This window comes from Patella vulgata, chromosome 6 (assembly GCF_932274485.2).
Source record: "Patella vulgata chromosome 6, xgPatVulg1.2, whole genome shotgun sequence".
NCBI lineage: Eukaryota > Metazoa > Mollusca > Gastropoda > Patellidae > Patella > Patella vulgata.
In genome coordinates this window covers 58,156,192-58,181,431 of record NC_065884.2, presented here as the reverse complement: position 1 = coordinate 58,181,431, position 25,240 = coordinate 58,156,192, and the positions used below count along the sequence as shown (strand labels likewise).

Here is a 25,240-nt window from a genome sequence, read left to right as displayed (position 1 = left end):
GAGCTAAATCTCTATTCTTTGGAACCTAAAAATTGACACAAATGGGTCGCAACACATATAATAATGTAAAATGAGTGTATATAAACTGATTTAAATTCAATCATTTCTGTTTTACTGTAATTTCTAAACAGTTATGTTCGGCGAAATACGCAAAGAGCCCAAATTGATTGGCAGTCTGTGGTATCTGGTTATTCCAGTCTTTCATTGCTGTTTAGCCTCGTTCATCAAGTCACTTCATTACAAATGGCGCTCAAAGACTTCTTTGCCATTTTTAAAATTTTCATTCTGTCTTAAATATTGGATATCAGAATCCCATCTTTTCACGGTACGATAATAATATTAGTGTTGATTTAAATTTTGTGTACAAATATATACATGTGTCTCCAAATGACCATCCTTTTCTTGGGTTTTCTTTAATTTTAATAAAAAATAATCCCTAAATTTTTATTAGATGTAAGGTAGATAAAAAAATGGAGTTGACAGAAAGTATTTCAAGCCAGGCGAAAACTTTTAGATTTTTGCCTACCTTATATTGCCACTAGATCGGAACAGGCAGAATTCAGTAGAATTAACTGTTATCTACATGTATATATTAGCTGTTATCTACATGTATAATATACATAATATAATATATTAACTGTTAACTACATGGTTAATTGTGCATCGATAGACAGACTTCAATTTTAAATATGATGTCACACTTCCAAAATGGCAGCAATGACGTCCTGCTCAGTTATTTATTTATTTTATTTTTTTCAGGGTAAATATGGTGATTTAGATAGTACATTAATATCATATGGTCCATGTCAGACCCCAACTTTAGGTTTTTGTGTAGAAAGACATGATAAAATACAATCATTTAAACCAGAACCATTTTGGGTTATAGATGTACAGGTAGGCATTGTTGTTACTAATTTGTAAATTGTGTAAGGTGTGGAACGAAAATAAACTGATAACCTGGTTACCGCTGTACCTCCAATTAGTACCTTTGGTGCTTTCCGTAGTTAAGTTGATTGGTTGACACTTTATAGTAGAGAGGTTTATAGGGTGCCGTCTGGCTCTGCTAGTGTAAACCAATTGTTTTCATTAATTTATTTTATTATTAGGGAGCTCTACGGCATAGCTAGAAGAAGCCCTATTGTTTTCATTAAAAAAAATTTTTTGTTATTATTCTTATTTATCATTTAATTTTCTCATGGTGAAATTCAAATGGAAAAAGAGAATATATTATTCATATTGAAGAAAACAAACATTGTTTTTGTACTAAATCTGTAAAAACCATTACAACTATTTAAATATTACAAACGTTTAGGTGACCAGTAGATAGGCCAATTTTAGTTCCTTGCATGGAAATTGTCTTGTACAAGGACTGTTGTATGATGGCGTTCCTCTTTGTCCATATGTCACTATGAGTTGTGTTAGATTGTAAGAAGGAACTAACTGTCAGTTTAATGACAGGTTTTACAATAAATTGAATGTATAGCTTGATATTATTCAAAGACAACTTCCATATTTCTCTTGTATTGTATTTAAAAAAACTATAATCAAATTTAAACATCTGTGGTGATAATTGCATATTTGGTTGATATTGTAGATAACTCATCCTGGTGGCAAGTCATTAAAATTAGAATGGGAGAGAGTTCGATTATTTGATAAAGAAATAGCTCTCATGTTTTTAAATATGATCAAAGGTAGTGAAGAAGCCAGGTATGTACTGTACAGTTTATATATATTAATATCATCATTAAAACTATCATAGTAATTAATTAGTCTGTTAAACATGCATTATGCAAGGGCTAAATCTGCCTATTGCAGGCCTTTCTTTAGGCCTAAAATGTTTTCTAAAGTATTAATTAGACATTAATAAACTGATCCAGGCCTTAATCAATTTCTCCGATATTAAATAGATTAGAATGGTTCAGCGATACTTTGATTTAATCAAATATGGAGGACCGAGACTTAGCTTCGATCAACCAGTACGGTGGTTGAAATTATTGCACACGTCTGTCAAAACTTCAAAGGCTAATATCTTCGCTTGCAATAGAGTAATTTGAATGAAATTTTCAAATTATTCATTTTACATCATCTACTTTCAGACTATTATAGAACGAATGGCTAGTTCTTTATCTAAATCTTACATAATGTATCTTTAATTAGTCTGTTAATTACTCAACACTACTCAGGAAAGTAAACAGTTGTAAACCTGACACTCATTAACTAATCTAGACGAACCATTTAAACTATGTGACAATAGGAATCCAATATTTTTCGATGATTCTCAATAAATTTTAACAATTTGCCAACAATGGTTTGAGACTAGACATTGTCAGTGGTACAGGACAGAGGGCCTGGCAAAGAAAAATGCATAGTCATTCGGATGGGATGGAAAACCGAGGTCCTGTGTACACATTGGCATGCCTGTAAAAGAAACGTTGGCAGTTGGAATTCGATATAAGCGTTGGCCAAAGTGCTATTGTACTGGCAAAATTTCCCTCGTAGCACATTGTTTTGGTGTATGCCTGTCTTCCTTAGCCCAGTTAGAACAGAACAGTGGGACGTTAAACCCCCCATTTCAATGCTGCCAGTTGTATACAACAGACATATGTTTTTTTGTTCCATCCTAACAACTACAAGTTTTTGATTGCCAGGCTCTCCATTCGGCACCACTAGCAAGGACAAACCAGATGGGAAATTCCCGAAGAACCCTATTTAGTGAGCCAATTTCATACCCACTGAGCCAACTAACTGAAATCAAGGGCTGGGTTTTAAAAAACAAATAGACAGGATATGGCATGGATATATATATGGGATGGGACAAACTTTGGCTCCATTATACACATTGATAATACACAGCTAGAAATAAAATGTTTTTTCAAAATCACTACTTCTCTAGAAAAATTGACATCATTAAATTCATCAATTTCTGTTCCTGAAAAACAAAATTCTTATTTTATTTACCTGCTTTATTTGTAGAGTCGTAACCACAACACAGAAAGAAAAAACAAAAGCACGACCAATAGCTTTAAATACAGTAGAATTACTGCGAGTAGCTAGTTCGGGTTTAGGTAAGTTTTGTAGAAAATAGAGAATCTCTTTTACTCATGTTTTATGATATCAAAGGGATCATGGGGCCAAGTTTTTAGGACACTGGGCTCTGAACAAGAGTGTCCAGGATTCGAATTTGTATGCTGGGTTCTCTGTAGACCTGTTAATGTAAATGAGCATATTCATTCGGATGGCACAAAAGCCAATGGAGTTGGAATTTGAAGAAGAATAGACAGAAATTTAGCTCACTGAGCAAAATTTGACCCCTTGAATTGTACATGTCATCCTCTGTATCGCCACTAAACCCTGGGTTCATCTATGGGGGAGACACATATTTAAATTATCCGCCCTTGATGATTATGCTATCCCTATCAATCATTCAAAAAAATCGTTAAATATAAAGAAAGTTGGCGATGGTAAGTAAGTCTCATCTTGTTTGGTGTCTTGTTGCAAACTTTCTCATGGTTGAGTGAACAAGCCAACATATTGTTGTGAACGTAGAAGGGATTGAGACCACCGAGGATGATGTGTACAATGCAAGGGGTTAAATTTTGCGAGGATGTGTACATGTAACCATTGAAAAAAAGATTGTATCTTAGTCTAAAAGAATAGCTGAGACTTTTCCCATCTTCAGAAGCCTGGGCCCTGTTTCTCGAAATTTTAACTAAAGATAAAATCCAAATTTTAGTAGATATTTCAATTTTGATTGGCTAAACACTAAAATCAATCTAATATTATCCAATCAAGTTACTAAAATTTGGATTTTATCTTAGTTAAAATTTCGTGAAATAGACCCCAGGTTGGTACCGAAAAGAAGGATGTTAAACCTCATTTTATGTCATTAAACGCCATATGTTATATCAAACATATCAGCGCAGGTGATAGTTTACAAGTATGTACTTTTATTTGTTGAATCTATAAAATAGATAATGTCTGTTGTTATTGTAGGTATTGGACCACATCATACTATGCAGGTAGCAGAAAGGCTTTATACACAAGGCTACATAAGTTACCCTAGAACGGAAACTACACAATATCCTGAAAACTTTGATCTAAAGTAAGTCATAGATCATATATTGGAAATAAGTATTGTTAAGTATTGGAAATAACTGTGCATCTATAACCACATCCATTAAGCTGAAAGAAAAGCTGAAATCTGATTAATAGAATGAATATGTGACCAACTACCAAATATAGGCTTCGCCTGATCCCCAACCTCAATCCTCATTCAGATACAAACTACTAAATTTTGAGAATATGTCCCGTATTTCTGTTTATTTCGGAATGCGCGACTAAAGCTGTTAAACCCGAAATATTTTACATTGGTTGTCTGACAGCCAATGCTTTGTTTGTATTGAATTTTCTAATAGTAAGTGCAGGAGGACCGCACTTCACGCAAAACAAAATCTACAAGAAAAACCTGCGGACAAGACAGAATATAGACATTGCAAAAAATAAACAAATTCTACAAGATAAACCTGCGTACAAGACACAATATAGACATTTATAAAAATAAAGAAATAATCTGTTGTTATTTTATTTCAGAGGAACCTTGCGTCAACAACAATCTAGTCCAAACTGGGGAGATTTAGTCACTAAATTACTTAATGAAGGCATCCAAAAACCAAAGTAAGTTCAAAATATTTTTTATACAATACTTGTTTTAAAGTCACGCTAGTGGCTTAATGATGTCACTCTGTGAATGACTTTAGTCATTTTTCATGGAGAGAGTGAGATAGGATTTAAAGTCCACTCGACACAGACTAGGTCATTTCGGGACTAACATATGGTTTAATTTTATTTCAATAATTCGCTTGCGCGTAGGGGTCTTTTAGTAGTGGGAGGAAACCGGAGGACCCGGAGAAAACCCACGAGGTTGAACAGGCAACCATACTCCTTGTCACGTACAACTGGGGAATCGAAACCACGCCAGATGACTCAATGACAGACTTTATGATACAGCGCGCACGTGCTAACCATTAAACCATCCCCCCCCCCCCCCCATTTTTAATGGAGAAAGAGAATATGAATATAATGTAGTGGAAAGGAATAGGGTTTAATGTCTCGTCAGTACAATAGTTTGGTAATTTTGAGACTAACATATGGTAAGTTTCAGGATCTGAACACAGAATGTTCTAGTTGAGAGGTCAATGAGGGGTGGAGGGTGGCCGAATGGTCTGACCATGCTTTTTAGACCAGAAAGTCTGTCATTGAGTCAAGTGGTGTGGTTTTGATTCCCAGCTTGTACATGACAAGGAGTGGAAACGCCTCTCCAGTCTCCAACCTTGTGGGTTTTCTATCTGAACCATAGGTTAGTCACAAAATGACATAGTTTGTGTTGAGTGGCAGTTAAACCTCATGTTATGTATTTTTTTATTTTTTTTGATAGGAAAGGGTCAGATGCTGGTGATCATCCACCTATTACACCAATGAAGTTGGCCAGAGAAAGCGATTTCGATCATGATTCATGGAGAATATATGATTATATTACCAGACATTTTATTGGAACCGTGAGTAGAGAATTAATTACATAGCAGGGTCCAACCTAGAATTAAATGTTAGCAACAGGTCACTTTTAATTTCTTATTGTTTAGGCCAAAGTGAAGAGAAGTGTCAGTACCGAGGTCACAGAGTGAAGGGTTACTATAGGGATTCCTTACTAATGCTTCAGGGAGATCTATAAACATCAAAAAAACAAATATTGTGAAATGTAATCAATGAAGGTGACTTGTACTTCTTTAAGACAAAGTATATATAGAGAAGTTTGGGGTGTTAAGGCGATATTTTCAACCATGTTCCGCTCATTTATTGTCAATATCTACAGGCTATCATACATTTTGTTTATTTCGTTACTATAGTTATCACCAGATTGCCGATATCTACAGACCACTGTACATTTTGAGATTGGTTTAGAGAAGTTTTCTACGAGTGGTAATCGTCTGTTAGATGCAGGCTATACAGCCGTCATGCCATGGCAAGCGTTAAGTAGTGATGAAGAAATGCCACAATTTACACGGGAACAAATTATACCATTAGATCATGTAAGTAAGAAGAATGTTACATTTTAATTTACAATAGTTAATAGCCAGACGACGAATAATTCCAAACCAGGATATAACAGCTTCAGTTTTATCTGACAAAATTTCAGACACTAATGAACTAACAGAACACAATTTTTATGGGAAACAATCACTGGTTTTATTCTAAGAGCATGACGTTTCGACAAGTATCCTCTTGTTGTTATCAAGCACAATTGTTTCCCATAAAAATTGTGTTCTGTTAAGGGGAGGCAAGGGTCGACAAATGTCAATTTTGACTCAAATTATCGATTTTTTATATTTGCATATTTGTGATGTTCATTCATTTTTATTTCACTTGTAATTAAAGAAAATACATATAAAGTGGTTTATGATAGAAAAAATGCACTTTTAAACACTCTTGCAATTCAAATTTTGCTGTTTTACCTATTTATGTCTTAATTTCTCAAAAAGTAAAATATCAACAGTCGACAACCTTACAAAAAATCGTTCTTGAAAAGTTTACAACAGATATGTCTGAAACTTACACACATACTTAAGTAATGTTAGTTCCATGCAAGTAAGGATTTTCAGTACTCTAAATGAATTTTTAGTGTAGTAAATTGGCATTTGAAATCTCTCATTGAAAACAACATTTTTCATAATTTTTGTTTTGTTGAATAGAATGACATGTAAGGACACAATAACAACACCATATTGATAATTGCACAGAGAAATGTCCTAGGAACATTTTAAAAAAAGTTCCAGGCTTCTACCTTTGATACTTTCAGAGAACGATTTTTTTTAAGCAGTAAAAATGATTTTTTTTTTTTCCATGGTAACCAGTAAAGCAGATTCCCCCAAAACTGCCGATTAGCCTATTTTGCCTAAGTTGATAACATTATTAGAAGCCAGTTATTTTAAAATTCATATTTGTCGAGCAGTGCCTCCCCTTAATGTGTTTCCCAATCGCTAAATGCCACTTAAAGATTACTAATGAACTAGTTCCTGCCATTTTCAACTTAGTGCTGGACATGTATTAATAATATCAATAAAAACACAGAAAAAAAACCACAAATTTGTACCAGACAAAATGAGAGACATTGTCCCTGATAAAGTTTGAATTTGTGCCTGACAATGTCTGCGACAATTTCCTAATATCCAGGCTTGAATAATTCATTATTTAAATTTCACGAAAATAAAGTCTGTAAACTTTCTTCTAGATCGTAATTTAGATGACAAAAAACAAAAACCCTTGCTTAGATTCTATCTAGAGCTTGATTTTCGTAAATAGAAATGAGTTACCCCTTAGTGTTTGACTGACACGTCTAAGACAAAGATCGCAGAAAATCCGTAGCAACTTTAAATGGATATTGATCAAACTGATTCTTCAAAGACTGCTGTTGAATGTGTATGGACTGGAAGTCTTTTTTCACCTGGAATATTGGTCTTTAAGTGTGAGGGAAGATAACTTTGTCCAGATTGGGACAGGTTTTTGACTCAGACATGTCGATTGACTGTAGTTTCTTTGGTTTGGTTTAAAAATTGCAATACAACTGTGCGTCCTAGGCCTATTGATTTCATATTTAGACAATAATTTGATGGTTTTTATATTTTAGGCTAAACTTGTAGAAAGACAAACATCTCCCCCGGATTATTTAACAGAAGCAGAACTTATTTCACTGATGGAGAAGAATGGAATCGGTACTGATGCTAGTATACCTGTTCATATCAATAATATCTGTGAGCGGAATTACGTCAACATCATACCCGGTCGGAAACTAAAACCTACACCTCTTGGCATCGTCTTGGTACATGGCTATCAGAAGGTAAGAGAATAAACCTAGAAATTTAATTGTATTCAATTTAAAGCTAATGATTTATTTAAACCATTGACAAAATCTAACTATTCATGGCTTAATCCAATGTCATCAAATTGAATATTTAACATTTGATTACGAAAACAAAACCAAAATATCCATGGTAGATATTCTCCTGATTTGGATTCAGTCAGTTGGCTTGAATTTGAAATGCGAGAATCTAAAAACAGATATAGAGAGAGAGAGAGAGATATGGGGTTTAACGTCCACTCGACACAAACTAGGTCATTTCGAGACTAACATATGGTTTAATTTTATTTCAATAATTTGCTTGCGCGTAGGGGTCTTTAGCAGTGGGAGGAAACCGGAGGAATCGGAGAAAACCCACGAGGTTGGACAGGCGACCCTACTCCTTGTCACGTACAACCGGGGATTCGAAACCACGCCAGTTGATTCAATGACAGGCTTTATGATACAGGGCGCACATGCTAACCATTCGGCCATTCACCCCCCCAAAAACAGATATAGATTACTGACTATATAATCCAAATATATAAATCTTGTATTTTATAATAATATAAAGAATAACTGTATACAATTTCTTCTTCCTTTCTATTTTTAAATGAAGGCTTAGTGTTTTTAGGATATAGCTTCTTATCAAGATAATGGGGTTGGATGGTCGAATGGTTAGCGGGTGCGTGTTGTAGCATAAGGTCTGTCATTGAGTCAACTGGCATAGTTTTGATTCCCCAGTTGTACGTGACAAGGATTAGGGTCGCCTGTCCAACCTTGTGGGGTTTCTCTGGGTCCTCTGGTTACCTCCTACTGCTAAAGACCCCTATGTGCAAGCGAATTATAGAAATAAAATTAAACCATATGTTAGTCCCGAAATGATCTAGTTTGTGTCGAGTGAACGTTAAACCCCATCTATCTCTCTTTCAATCAGATTTAATAAACAATAACCAATAACAAAAAAATTCAGCTTGATTCCCTCTTTAATGGAGACCCTGCCTTAAAAGGTCATTATGGGAGATAAGATAAAGAGTAGACAGTTCTCGCTATAATAGTTAAAAAAAAATAGATAACGTAAATAGATATGTTGAAAATTTCTGTCAAATTGCTCCATTCTAAACAGATATACTCTTCTAAAAAAGTAGGGGATATTGAAATGCAAATACCTATGCAGGTTGCGATATGATAAATAGTCATGGACACTTGACATGCTTTGAGAGTATGTTCATAGATGAAGAACTTATCGCCCCAACAGAACCAATGAGATGCAAATGCGACACGCAATAGCGCCATACACATGGGAGGCCTAAATAGTAAGTGCAGGGCCGACTGCACCACACATAATTTACACAAAAACAAAAACCATTGTGTAATACCAGCATGAGTCATGATCTGCTATATGTTACAAGAAATATGAATGTAAGCATATTGTAGTAAAATTTAACTACATGTATACAAGTAACCATATAGGTGAAATGTATAAAAAAACAGGTAGTCTAAAACTAAATGCTATAAGTCAATTAAGAAACGTTTTAGTATTCAAAAGAATCGAGGCATATTGAATACAGTAGGGTAAGTGTTCCACCTATCACAAAAACAGAGTAAAAAACGAACAATACTGAATACAAAGAAGCAAATGAAAAAATGTAGACCGCCTCGAAAGTCTGCTGACTGAATGACGTAACGTAAAAAGACGGTAGGTTGTCAATGACGTCAAAATTATAGAAAGTGACAAAAACACCACAATAAAAAGGGCGATAATCCAGATAAAATAACGCCAAAAGGTTAATAAACTATCAGTTTTGCAACAAATCGAAATTATTAAGTTATGTACGAGCGTAATTGCACAAAATATAATACGATTACGTAATATCCCTCACAAGAAATGCAAAACGGGTATGCTGAAGAAATCGTTCTATGCATTAGGCAGATTTAGCCATTGCATAATGTATGTTTAAGACTGAACATTCCCCATATGTTTTTTGGTTTAATTGAATTTTCTGCATATGTGCGAATGACTGGATAATCTTGTATTTGATAGAAACAGATCCAGATATTTTCTTTGAAACCTAATGCTCAATCTCAATCTGATTAAAACACACATCCTATTTCGTTTCATTTTTTATAGATTAAAATCTCGTTTTTCTTATCTTCACAACACTAGGATCTGGAATAGTTGTTTTATAACAGGCGTTCTAGTTGGTGTTAGGAATTAGCCAATGAAATTTTTCTGTTAGGCGATTTCTTGGTTTGCTCGGCACGGAACTGTGGGTAAAACCCTAGAAACATCAACTCTTATTGATTAATCAATATCTGATGTCATAGGGTCAAAAGCCCCTCGTATGACCCCTGACCTGACCTCCCAGTACAACTGGTCGGATCTTCATGTAGTGTAAATGAAACGAAATAGCGATCTGTATTTTAATCAGATTGGCTCAATCATGAAACATAAATATAAGAGAGAAATGGGGTTTAACTTCCACTCAACACAAACTAGGTCATTTCGGGACTAATATAAGGTTTGATTTTATTTCAATGATTCACTTGCACATAGGGGTCTTTTAAGCAGTGGAAGGAAACCGGAGGACCCGAAGAAAACACACGAGGACAGGAAACCCTATTCCTTGTCACGTACAACCGGGGATTCGTAACCACGCCAGTTGACTCATTGACAGGCCTTATGATACAGTACACGTGCTACGTTGCTGTCTGGGCAAAATTTCCCTCGTGGCACACTGCATTGTTTGATGCAGAACTGTAAGATGTTAAACCCCATTTCAGCAAACACATCTTCATTTTACATTTTTATATTATATTGCATGTTTCTTTACAACTTGGGAGTCACAGAGGCTCAATGCTAACCCGGAGGTCTTGTGTTCCATCCCTGCGGTAGCTTGGAAAATACATCCGGTTTTTCCACATGGTTGCCCCAAATCAGTGGTGCAGGATAGAGGGCTTGGCAAGGGACAATGTATAGTCTTTCAGATGGGATAAAAAACCGAGGTCCAGTGTACACATCCATGTGCATGTAAAAGAACCAACCATTGGCAGTTAGAATTTGATGTAAGAGTAGGCCATAGTGCCACTGTCCGGGCAAAATTCCCCTCAAAGCACACTATATGGCGCATTCCCATCTTCATTAGCCAAATCGCTGCACGTTAAACACCATTCCATTTCTTTACAACAACTCCAACAAAAAAACATGTCAGAAATTTTTGATTTTCAGATATTATTAGAAAATAAGTAAGAAACATTATATTTATTAATGATTTATTAACATATAACATTATAAAGATAAATTAATATCAACTCAAGTATAAAAATACACTGTACAAATTATCGAATTCAGGTAATTCAGAGTCAAAAATAAAATATTGAGTTTTTTGAAAGTTAAACAAGTTTAAATGATAAAACATAAACTATGTTGAGTGGATGTTACCCCGCCCACCCCTCCTCTCTCTCACTCTCTCTCTCTCTGTAAAATAAGAGAATTAAGGAAGATTTTTACATTGATCACATGCTATTACTTGTCGAATGCCTTCTGGTTTACTTTGTCCCAGACCACTGACATTTCGTTTTGTAATATTTTAGTCAAATCAAGGAAGTTTGAATATTCAAATTCTATTTATAGAATTAATGGAGATTACATTTATCACATGATGTGTATTTTGGAATACCTTCTGGTTTACTTTGTCCTCGACCAAGTACATTTCGATTCGGTATTATCTGTTCCACAAAACCACTTTTTTTAGATCTCAGTTTCGTTAAATCCACATCCTCTGTGTATAGAACTTCTACGAGCATTGCCTTGGTAACACGATATCCAATTTTTTTTTGATAATACAAGAAATTATTGTTATTGATATCAAGTTTAACAAGTCTGTCTCGACAGTAACGATCTTCCAAGCTATCGGGGGTTGTTAAAACCAGAGTCACATAATGCTGCTTTTTTTCTCCTTGACAATAAAAATCAGCGAAATAGAGATTAAGTCCAGGGAGCAAAAGTTCTGGTTTTATCATTATCCGATAATTGCCAAAGTAACTGAATTCTTGCGGCTGTTTGGTTTTCTTGTTGGCTGATGCACTAAAGAAAAGTCCCTTGATTTTTTCATTAATACTGGATGCCTGGTCTCCATTTTTATCTTTTAGGTATTTTGATATAATGCCTGTTTCTTCAGCTTTTAACATAGTTTCATGATTACTGGGTTTATTTCGGTACAGATATGGAATAGGGATGGATTTGGTACACTTTTTTCTCGTAAATGATTCCCCTCTTAATTTTTCTGCCATGTCAAATAACCGTTGAACATCATCTTTGGTGTTGTCTAAAATATGGGTAAAAAAAGAAAATATGTAGGATATGTATTTTAAATATACTATTATACTTTGTCAATATTTGATTTTATAAACATTAATTTACAAAGTAATCACTGCTAATGTTTCTAATCTGTGTTTGAGGGATTGAGGAATCCCTTGCAAAGGACAATATTATGAAAGTTCAGTTTTCAGTTTCACTCATTATTTACAAAGACATGAACTGAAAACTGATTGTTTTTCGTAATGCAAAGTAGTCTCGGTCACCCAGAACCTCCTAGTCTTCAACATACGGTCTGGGAAAGTTGTCAATATTTGACGTAAAGTCCATTGCCCATGCGTAACCGGGAGTTTGGTTTTTAATGTGGTTGATTATCCAGTCTCTTTAGCCAAGTCAAGTAAGAGTTGCGCCCCTTCCCACAATAAATCCCATAATTCTTGCATTAATATAAACAAACATGAATCGTGACGACGAATTAGGATTAATTTTCAAAGCATAGATATGGCCCATGAAGAGAGAAATTTTACAATAAAAAATTAAGAGTGTTAGATATTGAACTCGCATGCAATCACATTGATTTTTTGAAATGACATTCTTTAATTAATTTCATGGGCGTAAACATCTTGTTTAAAAGGAGTTACCTCCCTTAGATGTTATTTATGACAATGTAATAGACCGGATTATCTAGCCAATTTTTCTCAAATGTTGACAACCCATCCAGACTAATATTCGTAGAATATTTTTCTGGATGATAGAGACTAAATGCAAAGTTAATAGTCTCGAATAAAACTAAAACATGTTTTGAGCGGCTCATACTCCCCCCTTTACCCTTTCAGTAAATAAACAAAAATACATTTGCAGACACCCAAGTCTACTTATATGAAAATTATTTGTATAGAGCTTGACTCAGTTTAACACATTTCAACATTTTATTTTGACCTGACCTTAACTGAAGAGCTCTTCTCTTTTTACTTAAGGAAGGAATACTAAGAGGGTCAATTTTTTCTATGAAGATATTCCCTGTAGTGGTTTTGAAGGAGTTTTGTTCTAAGTTGGCCAGTGCTCGGATTATAATAATTATATGTGTCTTGTCTACGATATCACCTTAGGTGGAAGTGGACGTAAAACTCCAGAAACGAACGAACGGCACCGGTTGAAAGTAATAATGCCTCTTTCAACCTGCATCTTTAAAGGAAATACCGACTTACTGATTTATAGTACATACAAAATACTTACGAGTTATAAAAGATGCTACATCAGAAGCCCCAGCTATAGCCAACTCATTTATCTCTTCTGTGAGAAAACCATTTAATATCTGATAGGTAACTTGCCAGCCTGATTCTAGATACCATGCACAAGCTATTTCATTATTCATACATGTTTTCAATTGGATATATTCCTTGAAAGGAGATGCTTTGACTCGTGTATTTATCGGTCGCACTATCTGTATATAATATTCTGCATGTCGTGGTAAAGGTGTACAGCGTTGGAAAACGACGTAGGATTTTTGTGTGGTTTTGTTGACCCTCTGATCCACTGTTATCGGTATTAATGGAGGTTTTATTTCCTGCAAAAAATGAGAAAAAATTAAAGATACATTATGGGAGATTTTTATAGAGAGTTGGCCATTCTTGCTATAACAGTTCAAAAGTAGATGATGAAAGAAGAATATATTGAAAAATTCAGTCAAATTACTTTATTCTGAACATAGTTATCATCGTTGTAATATTTGCCTAGAAATGGTAGCGAAATGTGTCTTCACCTTCGCCGATGGTTTGATTGACAGGCGTTAACTCCACCTACATATCTCGATTATCAAGTAAAGTTTTCAATGGCATACGGAAACGCTTTACAGCGGCCTCGCTAAGTACACTCTATCATTTAGCCTCGATCTAACTGACGTATTTTCATCAGGTTACCCCTTATTTGATTTAATCAATTAGTGAAATCCTATTTAAATCCGAGCTGTAGCCGAGCCATCCGTGGGTCTACAGAGCTGATTTTGGTCTTTTTGTTTAAATAAAGATCTAATTTATAATTTCTATAACATCTGAAGCCTAAATTAAGACTTGCAATAATCAGATTTAGCTCTTGCATAATGCATGTTTAACGGACTAATTTATTAAAACCACCAGAACTCTGTGAGTTGGTTAAATGAAATCAAATAAAATGAAATGGGGATTATTATCATACTTGTCTGCTCTAACAGGGCTTGTGAAGATGGGCATACGAAAGACTATCAATGAGCAAGCAGATTATTGAAATTGGGAGTAGCCAATGTAATGGTCTGTGGCAGGGAACTGTGGCTAAATCTGCAACAATAGAACACAAAAAACAAAGCAAAATTTGTACTTCTGGATAGCCACTTGAAAGACTGACGCTGATTAGTTAATCAATTGACTTGTGTCATAGGGTCACAACCTCCCACTACAGAGAGAGAGAAATGGGATTAACGTCCTCTCGACACAAACTAAGTTATTTCACGACTAACATATGGTTTAATTTTATTTCTATAATTTGCTTGCACGTAGCGGTCTTTAGCTGTGGGAGGAAACCGGAGGACCCGGAGAGAACCCACGAGGTTGGACAGGCGACCCAACTCCTTGTCACGTACAACTGGGGATTCGAAACCACGCCAGTTGACTCAATGACAGGCCTTATGATACAGACCGCACATGCTAACCATTCGGCCATCCAACCTCCTCCCACTACAACCGGTCAGATCTTAATGTAGTGGAGGACATTGAAAGTATACAAGACAGAACAAAATGAAATATAGATCGGTATTTTAACAAGATTGTATAGTGGACACTAATCTCTCTCTCCCTCTCTCTGATTTTATAATTAATTACCTTTTTGATATTTAGTGGACTATTTTTTTCTGTGTGACCTTCTAAAACACAATCTTGAAAGCCTTTTGAAGCAGGAGATATAATGTACTTGTTGCTCACTAAGATTCTTGATGACTTCTTCTGTATGCCGTATAAGGAAATTTTAAGCGTTGTTTTTGGATCATCTCCCTTGTCTATCAGCCAAGGCCCACCGGGATTAAAGAAATAAAAACTTTTTTCGCCAGTCTGTGTATTGTAGACAATGGCAATTATTTGGTGGACAGGTAAAGATTCTTTCCATTGTACCGTTATTAAAATATTTGGTTGTAAATATAAAAGATTCTGAAATGAGACAAAATTCAACACAGATTAAAGCAATAGTTGCCTTTTTTTAAAGTCGTATGTTAAAATAAGCCTTAAAACACCTGGAATCTATGCACAGTCCTACCTTGTTATGGAATAATCCAGTAATTCACTAAGTGGCAAATATATCATTTTCAAGTTGAAACTTCAACATTGAGCTTTGCTAATTGCATGGAGGTATAGAAAATGATGGAGGTATTATGTCCAGTGTTTTTTTTTATTCCTATGATTACATAATAGAGTTAATAGATATAGAAATAATTATGTTTTGATTTTCTTAGAAAATAGATAATGGAAGATGAATATTTTGAAATTTCACTACAACCATTGATAACTTCACTCATAATAAAGTAATTTGAATGAAATTTCAAAATATTCATCTTCCATTATCTATTTTTGAAATATTATAGCGAGAACATAATGCCCCTTTAATCCAGCTTGTAGTTATGCGAGTTAAAGAGATAATTTCATATTTTCTAAGAAAACGCGAAAGCCGTCGGACCGTCGGTCATTACCGATAAAATAGCTCTCGGTCCGGTATTTTCATCATGATTACCGGCCCTGTTGTCCGGAAAGATTCTGGACCCGGTTTACTGACTGCTGGTTGTATTAAATCATCGCCGTATTGGCACTGACTGACGGCACTTCGTGCACGGACTGTTGAATTCTCGTTTAATTTATTGTGTTAATTTCACTATTGTTTAAAATGTAAACAAAATCTTATCTCGAGTACGTACAGTGTAGCAGTGTCTTGTAGGATATGTTTTTATATGCTCACATGGAAATGTGGTGGTATATTGCCGTCGCCCCCGGCCGTCTGTCGGTCCGTCTGTCTGCAGTCCATGCGAAAGCCGTCGGACCGTCGGTCATTACCGATAAAATAGCTCTCGGTCCGGTATTTTCATCATGAATACCGGCCCAGTTGTCAGGAAAGATTCTGGACCCGGTTTACTGACTGCTGGTTGTATTAAATCATCGCCGTATTGGCACTGACTGACGGCACTTCGTGCACGGACTGTTGAATTCTCGTTTAATTTATTGTGTTAATTTCACTATTGTTTAAAATGTAAACAAAATCTTATCTCGAGTACGTACAGTGTAGCAGTCGCTATCGTGTGCAACGATAGTCGCGGGACACGATAGGCCTCGGTGTAATTTTACATGCAAAATTAACGGTTATATTTGTCATAAACAATCGATGTCAAAACGATATACTGCCACGATGTTATGAATGTTGAATATTTTCGTTAATAATACGGACGCGTTAGGTAAAGTTGTATAGTAAGAACACGCGTGTTCACATATTCTGCACGATATATGCGGTTACATTTCCAACCAGTCATGTAAAGCTGCATGTCTACTACATTTTGAAGGACACGTATGCATAAGACTATACATGTTTAGAGTGCATAGTTAAGAATTACTCTCGAATCACGGCAAAGATAGACTTTAAAATTGCAAACTATAACTGTATTTAGGTTACCGGTCTTACAAATAGAAATAAGACTAATAGAACTTGCAACGGGAGTCGAAAGCGCTTTCAAATCAGACATAAGAAGCTCGTACTTACCGCAAAAATGAAATGAACGCGACACAAGTCTCCGATGTCAGAGAATATTAGTAAAGTATAACCGCTATCAAATCCACACAAATTTATTTTAGAAAAGAATAACTGTAGGCTCGATAGAAGAGCCTATTCTACATGAACCCCAAATCAATGGTAACTGTCAACTTGTATGTTGTCATTCTCGTGCAGATTTGTTTGAATAACAGAAATGTCCCGTGAATCAAAGATCAAAGAATACAATCGCACGTAGCCACTCTTTGTTGTTTTTATGCGAATTCAATTTATCTAAAAGGGGCTCCGGCGCAATTTAAGGAATTATTTTTGACCCAATATTAACCATCGCCAATTTTTTAAATCATGGGATAAAGTCAATTAACAAACAATACGGGTCTACTTTATTACAAAAACATTGGTGAACTTACCATTTTGTCTAAAATCATAACGCTAATCAACAAACAATACTATTATTCTTTATTACAAAAACATCGGTGAACTATATTGTTTTTGTACATATTGTATTTATTTATTTGTTTGTACTATATGTTATACCTGATGAGTCTTTGGCTGAAAGGAATAAATTAAGAATTTGAACTCGAACTAATCGCTGTCGGGATGGCGAACCAAGCTAGTTGATTATTAGGTAAATAAAACAATATAAACAACCAATGAGTAAAACTGATCTATTCTAATCAATTAAATAATATACAAGTCAAGTACCGGTATTACCTTAACCGTGGACGGGTTTGCTTGTGGACGGGTTAACGGACACTCAACTTACAAATATTAAATCATCGCATTATTGGCACTGACTGACGGCACTTCGTGCACGGACTGTTGAATTCTCGTTTAATTTATTGTGTTAATTTCACTATTGTTTAAAATGTAAACAAAATCTTATCTCGAGTACGTAGTACCGTATATCGAGCTAGTCTAGTAAGTAGTAGGCTAGGTTAATCCAGACTAAAACGAAAGTCCTTTTATTGTATTAATAACGTTGGCTTCTGGTAGACTCGATTGTCATCTAAGGGATTATATTTTCTTTGCGCGGTCTATTTATTGTTATCATTAACACAAAATGACAATTAAGGAAGTGTGCGAAAAAGTCTTTATACAATAGATAATCTTTGTAATAAAGTAAAGTATTTTCCCCCTTATATATACTGTTTGTTGTTTTTCGAGTTTTAGGCCATTATTACTTATTTTATGCATATTTTTGGTATTAACTTTTTTGGACCCGTAAAATCTCATTCGGTCCAGTAATAGTTGGAATAATACCTGCCCAAATGTCCAGTAAAAAAAATATCATTTCGCATAGACTGGGTAGTTTTGACAAGATGTGTGCATTGATCGCAACTAATCTACTGGTCATTCGAGTCTTAGCTTTGCTTCTCCATTTTCAAATTAAATCATTAAATTGCTGAACCGTTCCAATCTACTTAAAATTGGAGGCATCTTATGGCATCGAGAGTTGATTATGGTCTTGTCATGTTAATTAATGTCTTATTAATAGTTTATATAACATTTAATTAAGGCCTAAAGAACAACCTGCACTAGGCAGATTTAGATCTTATATAATGTCAGTTTAATCTTTCTAATGGAATAGTGTCCTTCAGGATATTATCACCAGCTGTATCAGAAATTTAGGGTCCTAGGTAAATTTATAAACAATCCGGCCCTTAATAAAATAACAATATGTCCTGCTCCTTAATAAAATAATAAAAAGTCCTTCCCCCCTCATAGTCAGACACCCTAATAAAATAACATATCCTGAAAACTGGTCGGATGTCAGCCCTAAAATCATTGTCAACATATGCAACTGAACAGGTTTTTAAGAAATACCTTGACAAAAAGACAAGACATAGGTCATGACAATAAAAGTTCAAACTAAATAAATGTATGCATGCATATAAAAATCATCATATAGGCAAAACTAAACATGGCTTACCTCTTTCATATTCATCTTGTGTTGTCTGTCTCTTTGCATATTGAACAATGAATTTATCGCTCCAACCCTTAAATGTTATATCTTTCGTAGAATAGGTTTTCCCCTCATTTCCACTAAAAATATAGCTCATGTAATTTACATTACATCATTGGTGTCACAAGTCTAGTTTTGTTTATCCAGTTATCTGTGTTGTGTTATTGATATTGATAGAAGTCTTGTTGATCAAGATTATATTATCAGTGGCCTATTATTGACATGGATGTTTCCAAGAATTCTAAAAATAGAATGGATTCTTCTAGTGAATTGCTTCTACATAGTATGTTAATTTCTGGAAATTAGAAATGAAAGTGAAAATAGAAATTAAATGAATACTGGCCGTTCCTATATTCAAAGATAGCAAGGGTCTATTATAATGAGTCTGTCTGTCTGGCGTCCCACAATAACTCTGCTTCTAAATTAAACAGGCATTATGTAAAAGCTAAATCTGCCTATTGCAGGTGTTTCTTTAGGCCTTAAATTTTATATAAACTATTAATTTGTCCCCTAGCTGCCTTTCCAAGAAAGCATAGGACTTTTAAAATGGGTCTGTCTGTCCATCTGTATGTCTGTCTGTCTGTCAGTCAGTCACACTCTATGGGACACAATAACTTTCCTTCTAATTAAGCTAATCAGTTCAAACTTGGTGAAGGTGTTTATTAGGTCAATGCCTTGATGGAGTTCGAAAATGAGCATTTTCTGCTTAGGGTAAGCAGAGATAAGCAATTTGATTGGTTGATGCTTTGGGACACGATAAATTTAGTCCTAACAAAGTGAGAGTACTGAAAGTTGGTGTATAGTTTCATTACATCAATACCTTGACTAAGTTCTGTAATGAGCATTTTCTGTTCAGGGTAAGCAGAGCAATAAGCAGTTTGATTGGTCTAGACTTTGGAACACAATAACTCTCCTCCGAATTAAGGTAAAATTTTTAGACTTGGTGTAAGCGCTCATTAGCTCCGGGTAAGCAGAGGATAAACAATTTGATTGGTCGAGACTTTGGAGCTCGATAACTCTGATTCTAATTGAGTATTAATGGTGAAACTTCGTGTATAGTTTCATTACATCAATACCTTTACAAAGTTTGATGCTGAACATTTTCTGCTTAGGCAAAGTAGAGACTTCAATCTGATTGGTCGAGACTTTGGAACGTAATAACTCGCCTTCTGATTGAGGTAGAATGTACAAAATTGGTGTAGTCGTGTAGGTGTTTATTAGGTTAATACCTTGATAGTGAGCATTTTTTGCTCGGGTTAAGGTTGAGACTTGGGAATAAAATAACTCTCCTTCGAATTGAGGTGAAATGTTCAGACTTTGTGTAAGTGCTCATTAGCTAGGTGAATGCCTTGATTGAGTTTGAAGATGAATATTTTCTGCTTAGGGTAAGCAATTTGATTGGTTGATGTTTTGGAACACAATAACTTTGGTTCTTATTAAGTGAGAGTTATGAAACTTTATGTACAATTTCATCACATCAATACCTTGACTAAGTTCGATAATGAGCATTTTTGGCTCAGGGTAAACAGATCGATAAGCAGTTTGATTGGTCGAGACTATGGAGCTCGACAACTCTGGTGAAACTTTGTGTATAGTTTCATATTACTTCAATACTTTAACGAAGTTCGATGCTGAGCATGTTCTGATTGGCCGAGACTTCGGAACATAATAACTCACCTTCTGATTGAGGTAGAATGTTCAAAATTGGTATAGGTGTTTATTAGGTAAATACCTTGACTAAGTTCGATAGTGAGCATTTTCTGCTCATTCAGATGGAATGTTTATTAGGTAAATGCCTTGAACACAGTCCATGCGAAAGCCGTCGGACCGTCGGTCATTACCGATAAAATAGCTCTCGGTCCGGTATTTTCATCATGAATACCGGCCCAGTTGTCAGGAAAGATTCTGGACCCGGTTTACTGACTGCTGGTTGTATTAAATCATCGCCGTATTGGCACTGACTGACGGCACTTCGTGCACGGACTGTTGAATTCTCGTTTAATTTATTGTGTTAATTTCACTATTGTTTAAAATGTAAACAAAATCTTATCTCGAGTACGTACAGTGTAGCAGTCGCTATCGTGTGCAACGATAGTCGCGGGACACGATAGGCCTCGGTGTAATTTTACATGCAAAATTAATGGTTATATTTGTCATAAACAATCGATGTCAAAACGATATACTGCCACGATGTTATGAATGTTGAATATTTTCGTTAATAATACGGACGCGTTAGGTAAAGTTGTATAGTAAGAACACGCGTGTTCACATATTCTGCACGATATATGCGGTTACATTTCCAACCAGTCATGTAAAGCTGCATGTCTACTACATTTTGAAGGACACGTATGCATAAGACTATACATGTTTAGAGTGCATAGTTAAGAATTACTCTCGAATCACGGCAAAGATAGACTTTAAAATTGCAAACTATAACTGTATTTAGGTTACCGGTCTTACAAATAGAAATAAGACAAATAGAACTTGCAACGGGAGTCGAAAGCGCTTTCAAATCAGACATAAGAAGCTCGTACTTACCGCAAAAATGAAATGAACGCGACACAAGTCTCCGATGTCAGAGAATATTAGTAAAGTATAACCGCTATCAAATCCACACAAATTTATTTTAGAAAAGAATAACTGTAGGCTCGATAGAAGAGTCTATTCTACATGAACCCCAAATCAATGGTAACTGTCAAATTGTATGTTGTCATTCTCGTGCAGATTTGTTTGAATAACAGAAATGTCCTGTGAATCAAAGATCAAAGAATACAATCGCACGCAGCCACTCTTTGTTGTTTTTATGCGAATTCAATTTATCTAAAAGGGGCTCCGGCGCAATTTAAGGAATTATTTTTGACCCAATATTAACCATCGCCAATTTTTTAAATCATGGGATAAAGTCAATTAACAAACAATACGGGTCTACTTTATTACAAAAACATTGGTGAACTTACCATTTTGTCTAAAATCCTAACGCTAATCAACAAACAATACTATTATTCTTTATTACAAAAACGTCGGTGAACTATATTGTTTTTGTACATATTGTATTTATTTATTTGTTTGTACTATATGTTATACCTGATGAGTCTTTGGCTGAAAGGAATAAAGAATTTGAACTCGAACTAATCGCTGTCGGGATGGCAAACCAAGCTAGTTGATTATTAGGTAAATAAAACAATATAAACAACCAATGAGTAAAACTGATCTATTCTAATCAATTAAATAATATACAAGTCAAGTACCGGTATTACCTTAACCGTGGACGGGTTTGCTTGTGGACGGGTTAACGGACACTCAACTTACAAATATTAAATCATCGCCGTATTGGCACTGACTGACGGCACTTCGTGCACGGACTGTTGAATTCTCGTTTAATTTATTGTGTTAATTTCACTATTGTTTAAAATCTTATCTCGAGTAAGTAGTACCGTATATCGAGCTAGTCTAGTAAGTAGTAGGCTAGGTTAATCCAGATTAAAACGAAAGTCCTTTTATTGTATTAATAACATTGGCTTCTGGTAGACTCGATTGTCATCTAAGGGATTATATTTTCTTTGCACGGTCTATTTATTGTTATCATTAACACAAAATGACAATTAAGGAAGTGTGCGAAAAAGTCTTTATACAATAGATAATCTTTGTAATAAAGTAAAGTATTTTCCCCCTTATATATACTGTTTGTTGTTTTTCGAGTTTTAGGCCATTATTACTTATTTTATGCATATTTTTGGTATGAACTTTTTTGGACCAGTAAAATCTCATTCGGTCCAGTAATAGTTGGAATAATACCTGCCCAAATGTCCAGTAAAAAAAATATCATTTCGCATAGACTGCTTGAACATGTTCAGTGATAAGTATTTCTGCTAAGGTTAAGCAGAGATAAACAATTTCATTTGCTGAGACTTTGGAATGTGATAACTAATTAGATGAGAGTGGGAAAACTTGTACAGTTCCATTACCGTACATCCAGAGTTATTGCCCTTATTATCACTTATTTGTTTGTGCAACCTTGTAAACACTTATAATAGATGTTATCAGCTGATTTGTCTAATATTTCTGTAATTACTTCTAGAATCTTGTGAATGCTTTTAAAAGAAAACTCATCATCTAATCTTTTTTGAATTTGTGTTCTTTGTTTTACGTGTTGCTTTTGTTGCTTGCAATAAGCCCATCAAATAAGAACAATTTCAGAAAATTATTTTAAGAGTTATTGCCCTTGATTATATTGTAGAATCATGACAGCGCTTCATTGATATTTTACAGTGCATGTATAAAGATTTTGCTTTGTATTTATCTTAAGATTCAGGCAGTGTCAACCTGGACAACATAGCTGAACTGTGGGTTTAAGTTTCATTACCTGGCAACCTATCTTTGTATTATGTGATATTGAACTCAAATATTTGTATTTTTCAGATTGATTCTGATTTAGTTCTGTGTACAATGCGATCATCAATAGAACAACAGTTAAATCTTATAGCGTTAGGTAAAGCAAACTTCTACGATGTCAAGCAACACGCTATCGACATATTTCATAGAAAATTTAAATATTTTGTTGAGAATATTCAGGGAATGGACCAACTGTTTGAAGTAACATTTTCGCCTCTAGCAGCCATTGGTAAACCATTGTCTCGGTAAGCTATTTTATAACAGAAATATTTAAAGTATGGTTGATTGGTAAGTTTTTAGGGTGTGTTGGTTTTGAAGGGGTGTGGAAGGGAGGGTGAATAGCTTAAAAGTTGTGATCAATCTGCTGTGCAAGATTCAAGCTCAATCCAACAGTTATATAAAATGGCATAAATAAAGATGAAATGAAATGTGGTTTAACGTCCTACAATTCTGCTCCAACTGGGCTAATGAAGATGGGCATAAATAAGATAAATATGCACCATTAAAGACAAAGACTATCCGTCAACGTAAAAACACTTCCTGGTTTTCACCCGATATTTTAGAAGCAAGAAACAAGCGCCATAGTTTAGAACGTAAGTGGAGAAAATCAAAACTTGAAATCGATAGACAAATACTAAATTCAGCTCGTAATTCCGTAAATTTAATGATCAAGAACGCTAAATCTGATCACATCAACACTATTATTAATAACAACCAACAGAATCCAAGAGTTCTTTTCTCAACTCTCAACAAACTTTTGGGGAAATCACAGGATGTCATTCTGCCTCGAGGTGAAGAATCTGATGTAGCCAACAAATTTTGTGAGTATTTTACTGATAAAATTAACAAAATCAGATCTGCACTAATACCAGAAACAGATGAAAATCAACAAGTCAACACTTTTCAAGGTAAACCATTCACATCATTCAAGGAAGTGACTGAAGATGAACTAAAGAAAATTATTTTATCTTCAAAACCAACGTCTTGTGTTTTAGACCCAATTCCAACCAGCTTTATGCTAAAAATATTGGATGTTTTATTACCTATCCTGACAGCCATCATTAATAACAGCTTAAACTCTGGTTTTGTGCCACAGCCATTCAAGCATGCTTTGATCAAGCCCTTACTTAAGAAACCATCTCTCGAGTCGGAAGTATTAAAAAATTATCGCCCTGTTTCGAACCTTCCATTTATCTCCAAAATCTTAGAAAAAGTTGTCAAAATACAACTGTTGGAACATATGCAAAATCACAGTTTAATGTACGAGTACCAGTCAGCTTACAGAAACAACCACAGTACCGAAACTGCTCTAAACCACGTTTTCAATACGATCCGAAGTGGAGTTGACCAAGGTTCCATCGCTATGCTCGTTTTGCTTGATCTATCTGCTGCCTTTGATACGCTGGATCATAGCAGAATACTCAACAGACTGGAATCCGAGTATGGTATCAATGGCCTTGTGTTAAACTGGTTTTCATCATATTTAATAGGTAGAACACAGGCAGTTATGGTTAACAGCTCCTTTTCTAACACAGTCGATCTTACATGTGGTGTACCACAGGGATCAGTATTGGGACCAATTATTTTCTGTATGTACACAAAGTCACTCAGCAATCTTCTCATTAAAAAGGATCTAAATCACCACTTTTATGCTGATGACTCTCAGATCATGGACTTTTTCCTCCCTGAACAAAATAGTCAACTATCTTGTTGTGAAAAAATTGAAACATGTGTGACAGATGTAAAAAGCTGGATGACAAACAATATGCTTAAACTAAATTCGGACAAAACAGAACTGTTATTGATCGCCCCTACACGCAGACTACATAAGAGCGACATAACCCATTTAAAAATTGAACAATCTTACATCAATCCATCAAAATACGTCAAAAACCTCGGT

At 35.0% G+C, this 25,240-nt stretch overlaps 2 protein-coding genes across 3 annotated transcripts in view; one reads left to right on the top strand and one right to left on the bottom strand.

Moving 5' to 3' along the window:
* Nucleotides 1-25,240, top strand: part of LOC126824900 (DNA topoisomerase 3-beta-1) — a 35,878-nt gene that overhangs the window by 2,247 nt on the left and 8,391 nt on the right. The window contains exons 5-13 of one of the 2 annotated variants that reach the window (XM_050554327.2): nt 760-894; nt 1,595-1,707; nt 2,974-3,065; nt 3,994-4,102; nt 4,591-4,674; nt 5,435-5,555; nt 5,904-6,086; nt 7,682-7,891; nt 23,368-23,585. In XM_050554327.2, coding sequence (XP_050410284.1) covers nt 760-894; nt 1,595-1,707; nt 2,974-3,065; nt 3,994-4,102; nt 4,591-4,674; nt 5,435-5,555; nt 5,904-6,086; nt 7,682-7,891; nt 23,368-23,585 — 1,265 coding nt within the window. Of the gene's footprint in view, nt 1-759; nt 895-1,594; nt 1,708-2,973; nt 3,066-3,993; nt 4,103-4,590; nt 4,675-5,434; nt 5,556-5,903; nt 6,087-7,681; nt 7,892-20,243; nt 20,334-23,367; nt 23,586-25,240 lie in introns of those variants that run through there. The other variant, XM_050554328.2, reaches the window with a different exon arrangement.
* LOC126824904 (phytanoyl-CoA hydroxylase-interacting protein-like) lies at nt 11,168-19,139 on the bottom strand. Its single transcript, XM_050554334.2, has 4 exons — nt 18,916-19,139; nt 15,062-15,382; nt 13,446-13,776; nt 11,168-12,219 (listed from the first exon to the last, which is right to left on the bottom strand). Exons 1-4 carry the CDS (start codon nt 18,952-18,954, stop codon nt 11,528-11,530), a joined length of 1,383 nt encoding a protein of 460 aa, XP_050410291.1. The 5' UTR covers nt 18,955-19,139; the 3' UTR covers nt 11,168-11,527.